At 40.9% G+C, this 13480-nt stretch overlaps 1 protein-coding gene across 7 annotated transcripts in view; it reads right to left on the bottom strand.

Moving 5' to 3' along the window:
* The window catches only part of SPHKAP (SPHK1 interactor, AKAP domain containing), a 151300-nt gene that overhangs the window by 121850 nt on the left and 15970 nt on the right, over nucleotides 1-13480 (bottom strand). For 4 of the 7 annotated variants that reach the window (XM_084778926.1, XM_084778930.1, XM_084778927.1 and 1 more), the window contains exon 2: nucleotides 6614-6692. The exons of the other annotated variants lie outside the window; for them this stretch is intronic. In XM_084778926.1, the coding sequence (XP_084635052.1) occupies nucleotides 6614-6692 (79 nt within the window). The remainder of the gene's footprint in view (nucleotides 1-6613; nucleotides 6693-13480) is intronic. 7 annotated transcript variants of the gene reach the window in all.

Genomic DNA, 13480 nt, shown 5'->3' with positions numbered 1-13480 from the left:
GTTAACTTTTCATGAATAAGCATTTATACAGGAATTTCACTGGATGCTTACTGTACGAATCCTGTAGTGACTATAAAACTACCAAATGGTCATCTTTTTTTAAAAAAAAGTGTTTCAGCTACAAAGATAAAATATATTGCATATGTGGCTTCGTTCAGCAGCATCAGCCCTTGGTCCAGATGAACTTAGACAGCACCGCATCAGTTCCCTCCTGCTCAGTGCTAAACTCTCTCTAGACAAGAGGCTGTCTAGCTTATTCAATTCTTCATGACACTGTTCACTTCCCCTAACGTTGCCCGTGTTTAATAGCTCAATATTTGCACTCTGTGGTATGTTTTGCTTACTAAGTTATGCCTACTTTGTAGCTAGGATGGGGAATATTAATATGTAAACCGATGTTACACTCCTGTCAAATAGAAGCTGTAGATTTATTCTGCCATTCCCTGACACTGTGCGCCGTCCTTCTCTTCCTTTCTGGCTACCAAACTTTCCCCATCTTTGCTTCCGTGCAAAGCTAAATGAGTCCAAATGTGGTCAGTTAGTTCCCCAGCATTCAAGAAACCCATCTGCAGGTGTTACTCAAACCTCCCTAATGTTTACGTTTTTTTCTTCTTACCTAGAGAATGCAGGCACCCTGGGTTACGATGGTGGCTTGATGGGATTATTTCCTGCAAAGCTGCATTAGGCTGCATGGCCCCGAAATGCACTCAGTCTGAAGCTGAGAAAGGATGCCACCACAGCCCTGAAGAGTCGTTTATTCCAAAAGCCTCCTTTTTAGGCTTTCATGCATTTGGAAATATTATAAATGCAGACTTTTATAATGCACGCATGCTTAGTTTTGTCTTTAGACCCGAGTTTTCAAAATATTCAGAATAAACATTTCTGTACTTGGGGAGATTCATGAGCATTATCATGATGCCATGAAGAGAAGACTCTGAAGGTCTTTGAAAATCCAAAGAGCACAAGAGAGTTCAGTGAATCTTAGACAACAAAAAAATGTGGCCTGTTTAGGCCACAACGTTTTGTTTATTAATCCGGAAGAATAATTATAATAAGCCAAACTTCAAATGTATTAGGTAGTGACAGCCTGAATTTAAAAAAGAAAGTTTCTAGGACAAAAAAAAAAGTTGTTTTATCAAAAAAAAAAAAAAAAAAAAAAAGGTCCTTTAACTGGCCAAAAAGTCAGTAACATTATTTCAATGAACATGTAACAATTATTTTTCTAAGGTAGCTCGTGCCTTTCGTTTTGTGTTCCTGTTTGCCCAGGATTGCTTGGCAGAATCCTCCTCCTTCTAGAGATCTTGGGGGGGGGGGGGAGAAAGCCTTTGAATTTCTGCATCATTTAACGTAAGCATCATGTCTTGCAACCGGAAGGGAGACTTGTGACTAGAGAGAAAGCTCAGGTGGGCTCACGCAGGGAGTAGAGACAGAATGGTAAGAAGTGTACTGATGGTGGAGAATACAGGCGGAAATATGGCGCGGTGGACCACTGCCATGTGTCTAGCGATTTTTAAATCTGGAGTATAAATTTTAAGAAACTTTTGTTGGTAGCTAAAGAAAGAAATAATTTTTGATACTTCAAAGTAGGAAAATGATTACATTATGCCATTGATAGAAACAGTATGTATCTACACATTGTTTATACTCATGGCTTTTCTGGAAAACCATTTGCATAAGCTTTCCCTAAAGTTGACGTGTTCTTGCCTCTTACCTGTGTGTGGTGCTTCGATTGAGATGAGCCCCCCCATACGTCTTGGCATTGGAATCCTTGGTCTCTAGTCAGTGGCCATTTGGGCTGGATTAGAAGGTTTAGCCTTGCTGGAAGGAGTATGTCATGAGGTTGGCCTTTGAGGTTTTAAAAGGCATCTGAAGTTAGCTCTCTTTCCGTGTTTCCTTTTTGTGGACTGAGCTGTGAGCTCTCAGCTGCTTGCCCCAGGACCTTGGATGTCTGATGCCACACTCCCTGCTGTGAGGATCAAGGTGTCTAACCCTTTGGAACAACAAGCCTCACATGAACCTTCCTGTAACTATTAACACAGGGACATATTTTTTTTTTCCAGATACAGGACCAGTCAGGGTATTTCTGTGCTTAGAAACTCATTGTAGCTCTGCATTTCATTTCTAGGAGAATCATGTGTCCTTGTTCTGGATTACAAAGTTCCACTTGTGTGGGCTGTAGGCCATGTCTGTGACTTTGTCTCCCTCAGCGTCTCCCCCTCTGGCACTCTGACCAACACTGAGGTCCTTGCCCTTTCTCGAAGAGTCTCGGCACCACTACTGTGTGAGAGTCTTCTCTAGACTTTGCCCCTGGGATGCGCTCTACCTAGAGAGCTGATATGTCTCAGGTCACTGCGTGCTTCCGGTCCTTCCTTTCCCCACTCTCACGGAGGCGTCTGTGACCGCTGTGGCTACTGTCATTTCTCCTTAGTGTCCCTATCTCTGCCTTGACTTTTTCCTATGCCATCGTAGGTGCGTAGGTGTACAAACACCTTATGGAATATATTTATTTCCCATCTCATTATTCACTATATGCCTCTCTCCCACTGTAGGTTATATACTATATAAATATGGTTAGCTTTGTTGGGTTCTTGTGATGTGTGGATCCCAGCCAAAGAGTGATGTCTGAGGGATAGCAGGTCAGTAGCTATGCGTTAAAGCAAGCAGTTATTTGAAGAATACATAGTGTACAGCTTCATATAGAAGCATGAAAAAGTTAACAGTAGGTGCACAGGGAAATGGTCTTGTATGTTTTCTTTCTTGTTCTTGCTTGTAGTTCCTGGATATTTTTCATCTATTGTTTCAGGGCCAGAGAAGTTTCTCTGTTTGAAATGGGTAATAAGAGTATATTTGGAAGCAAACCATCTCAAGGGAAAAAAAAGTTAGAAAGTCACAATTTGTGTTCACAATTCTGATGCATTCCCTGATTAGTAAACAACTTTTGCCTTTCGACGTAGTGAGATTTCTGTCATCAAGATATGTATCATTATCATTTTGGATGAGTTCTCATAGGTCCTACCACAGACAGTGCATTCACCACAGTGAAAATGGTCTGAATGATGTGGCTGCCAGAAAGAGGAAAGCCAGCCAAGTCAGCAAGGTCTGCTTTCGACCAGAAGCTATGTTCATGCGTAGCAGTATCAGTGTTGCTGAGGAGAAACCTGTCACCCCAGGTAAGTGCCTGTGAATCTGCTCCTTGCCTCTCTCGCCTCTCCCTCCTGAGACTTCTACATTAGATCACAGTTGTCCATATTGCTGAGGAACCGAATAGAATTAAACTCAACAGAGTCCCCTGGACCAATTCACTGTGAATAAGGAGAGAAGAGGAGCCAAAGCTCTCAGAGACTGCTGAGTGGCATGGCTGGCACTGTGTAAGCTAATACTATGCATTGCTGGGACTGTGTAAGCTAATATTATGTCACAAATATAATGTTTAAAAATGTGAATCATAATATATAAGGTTAGCAATCCTAATGGCATAATTTTTCCTTCACTGTCCCAATGAGCTCAGGACTTTAGCTGAACTCTTCATTGGGTACATGTGAATGTTTTAGGAAAATAGCCGAAGCCTGTAGGAAGGCCACCAGAAAGCATTAGGATTGCACCGTGGAATGGCACAGAACAGAACTTAGGAAAAGGCGGAAGAAGAACCTTAGGTGGGTGGTTCTGCCCTCAGACTGTGGCATGCACATTAGTGTTTGATGATTTTCCTTGACAAATCTGCCTGTTATTACACTTATGGGTAACCTCCTCACAGCTCAGGAAATTCAACTCCCTCCTTACAAATGCACTTTCATTTAATGATTTTAAAAAGCACAGTTCTTTTAATGTAAAAAAAATACACGTAAGAATGGGAAAATAAATTTAAAATAGAAGGAAGGATATATCAAAAGCAGCAACAAGAATATAAACATAATACACAGGCTAGGAGCTGTACTGCTCAACACAGCTGAATTAGCTCCTGATACTTTAGAAGAAGAAGAAGAAGAAGAAGAAGAAGAAGAAGAAGAAGAAGAAGAAGAAGAAGAAGAAGAAGAAGAAGAGTATGCCTAGAAAACTACCAGGGGTAGGAAGGTAGACCCGCCTACAGCAGACAGTAATTGGTGAACATGAGACCCGGCTAAAGCAGTGAACCCCCTGCACTCATCTTTTTTTTTTATATGAATTGCACTAAAGAGCTTGATCACTTGACTCAGGTAACAAATATCCCCGACATATTTTTCATCTTATATGTTCTTCCCTCAGATCTTTTCTTTGTTGTTTATGCTTTTTGAACTGGAAAAGGTTTTGTTTTACTTCCTCCCCACCAAGTAATTTTATTTATCTGGAGTGCTTCAGGTTCCAGCCTGTTTGAGAGTATGGTACAAAGAGTTTCCTGAGGCTCCCTGCCTCCTCCACACACACTCTTACCAACATGCTCTACAAGGCTGGTCTTGTTATAAGTGGCAAACCTGCCTACAAAGGCATATCATTATCACCCCAAGTCCACGGCATGTATTAGGGCTCGTATTTTACGGATGTTCTATGGATTTGGAAGGACGCATGCAGCCATGATTATAGTGTGTTACACGGGACACTTTCAAAGCCCTGAAATTCCCCTGTGTTATTTCTGTTCATTGCAACAATGCCTACGCTCAGATTTTAAGTTTTTAAAGCTATGTGTTCCTATTGTTCCTTAATTTGCATTACATTTTGGAATGAAGAACTTGGAAACACTGTTTGAATGTAGATGAGGTATTTTTTTTTAAATCATAACAGAGGGCTTTGCAACTTATCTGGGCAGCTACTTATATAGCTAGAGAAAGAATTAATCATTTTTTTTTCCTTCTCTGGGACAAAACTATCCATACAGAAACGATGATTCGCCGGGCGTGGTGGCGCACGCCTTTAATCCCAGCACTCGGGAGGCAGAGGCAGGCAGATCACTGTGAGTTCGAGGCCAGCCTGGTCTACAAAGAGAGTCCAGGACAGCCAAGGCTACACAGAGAGACCCTGTCTTGCAAAAAACCAAAAAAATAAAAAATAAAAAAAGAAACGATGATTCAGTAAGTGTATCTTTACCTATCAACATCAACACATGCCAACCTCCATTTAAGGTACCACATTTGTACCTAAGAGAGGCTTACAACTGAAAAGGAGATAAGTTAGAATTTCCATATATTAACTTTCAATGTGTAGTAGCTTTGATTGTAGAAAGAACATTTGACTCACTATGAGAGCCTACAAAAGACAACAGTGGCCCCAACTAGCCATCTTTCCATAAAGGGGACAGGTTCAATCATGACATCACATCCGAGACCTTTTGATTAATCTTCAAGTAGGTCAAATATTAATAATAAAGTATTAATTTGGGTTTCTTTTTATGTGAAAAACAGTTACTCCTAAAATACAAAGGCCAGTGACTGTATCAGATGCACAGAAATAATGGGTATATACTCTAAATGAAATCTTTACATTTTAAAATCTTATTTATTTATTTTAGCCTATACAAAACATCTGTCCTAATTGCAGTATTTGATGTAGGAGTGATGGAATAAAGTGTACAAATATCCACACATTAAAAATCTTCTACAAAAGATTTGCAGTTCATTTCAGTAAGTCAGATTCCAGCATTTCTCCTTTATGGAGGGTAGAAAATTATGGCATAGTGGGTATTTAACAAGTTCAACTGGGCTCCCAACTGACTTTGAACTAGGAAAAGATATTTAATCTCTGCTAAATGGGCCTGATGATAGTCACTTTTTAATATCCACTGTTAATGAAAGGCAGGCAGCCTCAATGAAAAATAAACACATCTCATTGGTATCTGTTCTACTCCTTTCAACAGGACTTTTCCGGTTGCCACTTCATCCTCTTGGCATTGCTACAGGGCACAGGCTACTGGCCTGTCCCTAAGAATACTGACTCACAGAGCCATTGTTTGAGTCATGACTCAAGAAGCTGAGTCTAAAAGAACCAGCCTCCTAGTCTATGGGCCTCCCTAAAATCCCAGCCGTCCTCATATGGTTTCCTACTGCATAAGAACTATTTTTAATAGGCTCTTCTGACTTTATTGAGCTTTTGGGTCTAGAGAAAAGCAACGCAGACTGCGAATACAGATTGCCACAGAAAGTTACCTTCATGGTTATACTCAGATTAGGGGTAGGGCAACAATAAACACGCCAGTGGGTCTGGACTTCCGTGAAAATGTAGTAGAAAACAAACCTGAATTTACGTTTTGTGACACAAAGTTCTACCTCAGTAAAAATTTGACCACCTGTCTAATAATGATAGTGAAATACCTCCTAATACCTTGGAAGAAGGCAGGAAGACACTAATGAGATGGAACATATGGGTTTATGATATTGAAATAGATCCTAATGCCTCCACCTTTTAAGCTGGAAGAGGGCGGGGAACTGAAGAGCTAGAACACAGGGGTTAAATGTGAGAGTAAATAAGAGGCCAGGGGCACCTCATGATTTGCATTTCCACAGCTGGGTATAAACAAGTAAATCTAGAACATGAGGGTAAAAGCATCCAGCCATGTATCCCGGGGCCTCATGAGTACTGGGATTGAGGAGAAGACCCCTCATGATTTGGCACTATAATCCCCTGGACCCCAGGCCCCACAACCAACCTGGATTCCTGGCAGTGTCTCTTGGCAGGCAGGGCAGCAGAAAGGCAGGTAGCAGAGTTTGGTTCAACTACCCACATGGCTGATGGAGAGGACCACACCCACCATAAAGGGGTTAGAAACACCAGCAGATTTGGAGAGGAAGCCAGAGAAGAGAGGATGGGGGAAAAAAAGAAAGAAAGTTTAGTATCATTTAAGAGGAAAGACAGATTCACAGCGCGCCAGTTTTTGTACAACAGCAGCTAAATGACAGGTTCTAGCAAATATTTTAAGATTCAGGAAAAAGTCTAAAGATTCCAGTTGTTTGCTTGTGTGTCATCTGACTTGGGTCCCAATGGATCTGTATTTGTGACTAATCAATATACGTTTCATGCATTTAAAAAATAGCTTCTATTGTTCACATAAGAGTTTCGGGCCTCCCAATTCATTTTATGCATATTTTCTGACAATATTTTAAGAGAATAATAAGGCAATATATCACTCTAGACATCTTTTCTTTGAAAGATTTGTAGCTAAGGTTTCTATAAAATGTATGAGTGTAAGCTCAAGTTACTTTTGGAATGCGAATCGATAGTATATTACTTTAAATCTCAGTATCTACTATACCTATGAAGGGATAATAGATATGGCTAGGCGTGTCTATCCAGCCAAGGTGAAAAGGAAACTGCCCGTAAAATAATGTTTCTCTTATTGTCTCATAGCCGCTGGCAGCTCATTAGAGTACAGGGCAATCTTACTTTGTGAGTGAAGCTATCAGAGCAGTGCCAGAGACTTTGCAGCAGGAAAACTCTGGTGTGGGGCAGAGAGGGAGAAGTATAGACAAGTGACCATCTTTGGCCATATAAAAATACCTTTATTTATACTTGCAGGATATTTTTGAGGAGCATAGAATTCTAAACTAGCACTTGGGTTTTTGTTTCTTTTCTTTTCTTTTCTTTTTAATACATTGAAAATGTCACCTGTTTGCTTTGATGAAGGTGGCCATGAGTCTAACTGTTGTTTTTGAAGTTTTAAGGTCATGGATCTTTTTATATTGACTTGTTATTTTTAAGATCTCTTAAATACATTTTCAGTCTGAAGATGCTTGTTAGCAAGTACCTTTTATGCTGTCCATTCTTGTGTTCTTCTGATAAGTTTTGAAAGTTTATTAACAGATGCTAGGGAAATGGCTCCTCAGGTAAGAGTGCTTGGTTCTCTGGCAGTTTGGTTTCTAGAACCCATAAGGTGCCTCAGAGCCATGTATAACTGCACCTCCAGATGATCAATACCCTCTTATGATGAGTGCTAGCAGCAGATGTGTATATGTTGCCTATATACAAAAGCAGGCAAACAGTCATACATGTAAAAAAAATAATTCTAAAAAGCATTAGCAATTTTAGTCATTTTTAGGAAAAATTATTCATTAGTGACATTTTAAAAGTATAACACTAGAGCTAAAATTCATAGGCACTTAACAGTTACCTGATAGTGTCAGAAACGGTGTAACTAGAAAGAACAATAGTTCCAGCGGGCTATAAGGTTGAGAAAAAAATGTCATTAAAATAAGGGAGACTAAGGAATATTTGTGAACAGAGAAGACCAAAGAAGAAAGAGCTATCTTTTTGACTGACAAGTTTTTCAGAGGTAGCAGTGGCCCAGCATAGAAGGCCATAGCCATTATGTAGCCTAAAGACAGAGTAACTTCAGGCCAGCCATGGTGGCACACACCTTTAATCCCAGCACACGGGAAGCAGAGGCAGGTGGATTGCTGTGAGTTTAAGGCCAGCCTGGTCTACAAAGCAAGTCCAGGACAGCCAAGGCTACACAGAGAAACGCTGTCTCAAAAAACAAAACAAAACAACAACAACAACAACAAAGACAGAGTAACTTCACATCATAGCAATAAGCTATTGCAAAAACAATAACATCAATAGTCAGGTTGGTTACTGTGTAGTTCAAGTATCCTAATCAGAAAAGCTTAGGATCAGAAATGTTTAGCATTTAGATATTTTTAAGAGGGTTAGAATACTTGCATACACCTGATGACTTATCTTGGAGATAGGTCCCAAATCGAAGCCTAGGTTTACTTGCTTTGTGTAGAGCTAACACACAGAGCATGAGGGTAGTGTTATACAATATTTTCAGTTTGCCTGCATCTCAACTATAACTGTCACATGGGGTCAGACGTAGAACAGTCCTGGGTGGCAGTTTGTTAGTACTCAAAAGTGTTGAACTCTGGAGTATTTTGGATTTCAGTTTGTAATTTGGGCACACTCCACTTGCATGTCAATTTTGAGAAGTCGACAGTTCATTCGCATTTCACATGAAGACTGTTGGAAAAAATAACCCCACAGTTTAGATATTTTAAAAATATGGGCCTTTTCAAACAAGTTCCTTAATTGTTCCATAAAAAACAAATTTCAAACAATTTTCTGGATCATTCCTTAAAAACAAATAATTGAGAGCATGGATACTGATTTTAGTTTTTTTTTAAATATATGTAGCACGCAACATATTTCATGTCAAACAAAGCAAGTAATTCCAACTGACTGGGACTCATGAGGGCTCGCAGAGATCAGCGAGCTGCAGGGGTCTAGCACAGAGTCTCTGCATGTATGGCACAGCTGAGCAGCTTGGTGCTCTTGTAAGAGTCTGAACAGTGGGAGCGGGAGCTGTCTCTGGCTCTTTTGCCTACTTTTGGGACCTTTTTCTCCTACTGGATTGCCTAGTTCAGCCTTCATAGGATGGTATGTCCAGGTCATACTGTAGTTTGTTATGGTGTGTTTAGTTGCTGTCCCTGGAGGTGGAAGGGGTGTGTTTTCCTGAGGGGAGACAGATGGGGTGGATCTGGGGGAGATGGGAGATGGGGAGAGAGGCTTCGGGAGGGAATGGAGGGGAAACTGGAGTCAGGATGTAATATATGAAAAACAAAAAAGCAGGCATATGAAAATACCAGAAGTCTAACAAAGCCAACTAACCTGGGCCCAGAGGGGCTTGCAGAGACTGATGCACCAACCAAAGACCATGCATAGACTCAACCTAGGCCCTCTACACATACATAGCCAATAGGCAGCTTGCTCTTCATGTGAGCCCCCTAGAAACGGGAGAGGGGGCTGTCTTTGACATGGACTGTTGCATGCTTTTGATCATTTCCTCCTGACTGGGCTTTCTTGCCAGGCCACAGGGGAAGAAGATGCTCTCTGTCCAGATGCAACTTGAGGAGTTAGTGTGGGTTGGTAGGGGAGGAAGGAGAGAGAGAAGGCAGGGAGTATGGGACTGGGTGGAGGGGAAGGAGGGGGCTATGATTGGGATATAATGTTAATAAATATATAAATAAAAAAGAAATAAAAAATCCATTAAACACCTAGGCAAAAGAGATACAGCATGAAAACGTATTGATAATCTTATTAAATCTTAATCCTTTTGATAAAAATTCAATATAACACTAGTCTATCACTGAGTTCATAGGTTTGATTTTTCTGGAGGGAAACTACATGTCTTGGACACAGAATGCAGGGTGTTGCTCTATGCTCTATGGACCTAACTCGCTTTCAGCACATAGCATTTTTACACTCTAAGAGGTTGCATAGCACAACCCACCGCTGGAGAGGGAAGCTGAGTGGTTGATCTTCCTATGACCCTACTCTCACATTTGGTTTCACAAAGCAACTTAAAGCCATCAAATTTTACCATTAAACACAAAAATGTGGGAAAGAATAAAATATCTCCTTTCTTAATTGTCATGTGAGTTCAATTACTTAAAAGCAAATAAACTAATTTGTTGATAAAGAGACAAAGTACAAATCCTCATTTTTGTCCTAAACTCTAATGTTTAAATCCATGGAGTTGACACAGGGAAAAGTATATCTACATTTTCCAACACACACACACACACACTAGCAGTTTAAACATTCTCAAATTGTCAAGAATGTTTGTATTTTAGTATCTAATTAGTCTTCTAATTGTGTATCTGAAAGAAAAAAACTTTTTAAATAAAATGATAAAACTTTATATTGGGTTATCACTTTTCAGAAGTGAAATATTACTAACTAAATTATATTTTTACACATATGGATAAGCCATTTTAAAACTAACTTACAAGATTTACAATTTAACCCACCTACGAAGACCTTTGAAAATACTCTAGTGACATTGCTTCTTTTTTACTCCCTGAACATCACCAGCCATTATCACGGTCCTCAGTTGTAGTCTTCCATCCTACTTGCTGTCAATTATCAAGGGCTCCCTGGCATAGTTTTCTTACTGTCTGCAACACAACCATGCTTTCTTTCAGAAGCTGGGGGCCATGAGACAGGTGTAGCTCCTCCATCTAATGCACTTGCCATTCATCCAGCTGTCCTATTTCTAAGACTTGAACACGTTCTCTCTTCTTCACCTTCTAAATGTAGATCATGAGAAAAGGGTAACTGACACATAGGCTCCTTTGTAGCTACAACCTGCATAAGGTCCTGTTAATAGGAGACTATTAATTATGGCCTTTATGAATCAGATCAACAGAAGAAAGGAGCTCTTTAAAGAGACTCCAAGATATGAAGGATATAAATGGCCAGATCTTTATACATTTATAAACTCCCAACAGCCAAGGTTCAGGAAACCTTGAGCCATTCTTGGAGGCTGCATTCCTTCTTCCCCCAGAGAAAGCAGAGCACGGAATTTTACCAAGGCTGAGAGATGAGGGTGTATCCTCGTTATTAGGACAATAGAGCCATTGGCACAGCAGGTCTGTGTTACTGCCTCATTAAACGTTGCTGGGAAGAGGCAGCTGAGAGCAGAAAGTGAGCAAACCCAGGCATGGTAGTTATGCAAAGCCTCTCTCGCTGCTTGGTACCTTAACACACTTGTTTTCTTGTTTATAAAATGTGCAAGAGAGCCACCACGGACTTCCAAGAGAAGTCCTGTAAAGTCAGTATTCATTGTAAATTACGTTTATGAACAAATGGAGCTTCAGTGTGGCTCAAGCACAGAGGAGCGGAGGCTCCGAGTGCAGAAGTCCTCCTTCATTGCCTCTCAGGGAGGAAACAGCGGGTTGTGGATTTATTAGCCAGTTTCTAGGCAGAGTGGAATGGAGCGTGTCCTATATAGAGAAGCACTGTGGTGAGAAATGTCTTCCCTTGGGAAGGATTATTTGAGCCAAGATGTGCCACCTAAGACAACAGGGTATTTTCTTCTTTGCCTACTTTGAGACGAGAGCACTAATTGACATGTGACCTTTCACCCGGTCTGCACCGGTTTCCTCAACACCTGATGCGGGTCTCTCAACTGTAACTACGATCCAACAAGACCTAGACACAGATGCCGCTACAGCCTCGATCTTTAGCGCTTAAAGGCTTTATCCCTAGAGTGATGCTCTGGAAGGGGCCGTGTAACATTTAGAAGTTGGCATAGTGGAAATCTTTAAGTCATGAAGGTGTTTCCTTGAAGTAGACTGTAGAGTGTCTTTCTCATTTTTTTTTTCTTATCTCTTTGTGGGCCATGAGGAACATGGGCTTTTCCGCTCTGATGAAGGGACACAGTCTCCAACAGTGGGTTCGACCAATAATAAAAAGATGCCTTAAAACTCTGGCATGGATGATCCTTCCCTTTCTTTCTTTTCTTTTCCTTTTCCCCATTGTTTATCTCAGGCATTTGTTACAGCAGCAGAAAACCGAGTGACACAGGAGACAGGAGGGTATTTGATTGGTATTAGATTTCCTGGAGGTTCCTGTGTGTTTGCTCCAATGGCTCCTTTTTCTATTGTATTCTTAACTGCTTCAAGCACAAATGTGAACTTGAAGTACGATGAAAACAAGCTACCCTGGCTTCATATCTAACAACCGTCACGTCACTAGTTCAGAGCTGTTCATTCTCCATGATAGAATTTTCTAGAAATTCCAAGCACGCTTGCTTGTTTTTTTTGTTTTTTTGTTTTTTTGTTTTTTTTAATCACCCAATCAAAGTAAAAGTTCTCTCTAATAATTTGTTAACAGGCCCATTGGTCAAATTTCCAGCACAGTAAGCAAAACCCTTTGGAGCAATCAGAAAATCAAGCAGAGATCTTAGTCCATCTTTCTCCCTCACCTAGCAGCCAATAACAGCCAAGCATTGTGCAAGGTGCTCACGATACATCAGCAAACGAAGGGGAACCATCTCTGGCCTCATGAATTTATATGGTATCAGACAAGACAGGCCCCAAAGCTACCTACAAGACTGAAATAGGTGAAGTGTAAGGGAGGGGTGGTGTTCCATGTCATACTAATGAAACATTAGCTGCTTTCGCATGCTGATGGTGAGAATCAGTCAGGAAACACTCAGACATGAAGGGTACTCAAGTCCCCTGATAGGTCAGAGTGCTCTGTCTGCATGTACACATGCATGCCAGAAGAGGGCATCAGATACACATAGATGCTCAGGCGCCACCATGTGGTTACACTGGGGATTGAACTCAGGACCTCTGGAAGAGCAGCCACTGCTTTTAACCCGAGTTGTCTAAGGAGCCCCCCACAGAATGCCACCTTAAACTCAGGAACCACAATCCTATATCTTGCCCACCCCGACCCTAGCCCTCTACCGCCTATGAAAGAGCACTATCCCCTTCTAAAAAATATAAACTGGTGTGTACTGAATGCCATGGAAACATAAATCAAGTACTCGGAGATTGAGTATATATCTGAATGTATGTATGTTCCTTACTCACAGCCTCAAACAAAGCAAAACCAGTAAAATGGAGACAAACAAGGCAGGGTCTAGATGCTAAGCTCAGGATTCAGCAGCTGGATGGCTAGCGACAGAGTCTAGGCTAGTCACCTCGTTTTGCTTTTAAATAGAAATTGTTTTCAGAGGAATTCTGAGCCCATTGTGCCAATGCAGATGTTTTCGTTGCTTTGGAGTGAA

This window comes from Acomys minous, assembly GCF_964271855.1.
Source record: "Acomys minous genome assembly, chromosome: 4".
NCBI classification, from domain to species: domain Eukaryota; kingdom Metazoa; phylum Chordata; class Mammalia; order Rodentia; family Muridae; genus Acomys; species Acomys minous.
Note: the sequence above shows the minus strand (reverse complement) of the source record. Positions and strands in the feature narration are given on the sequence as shown.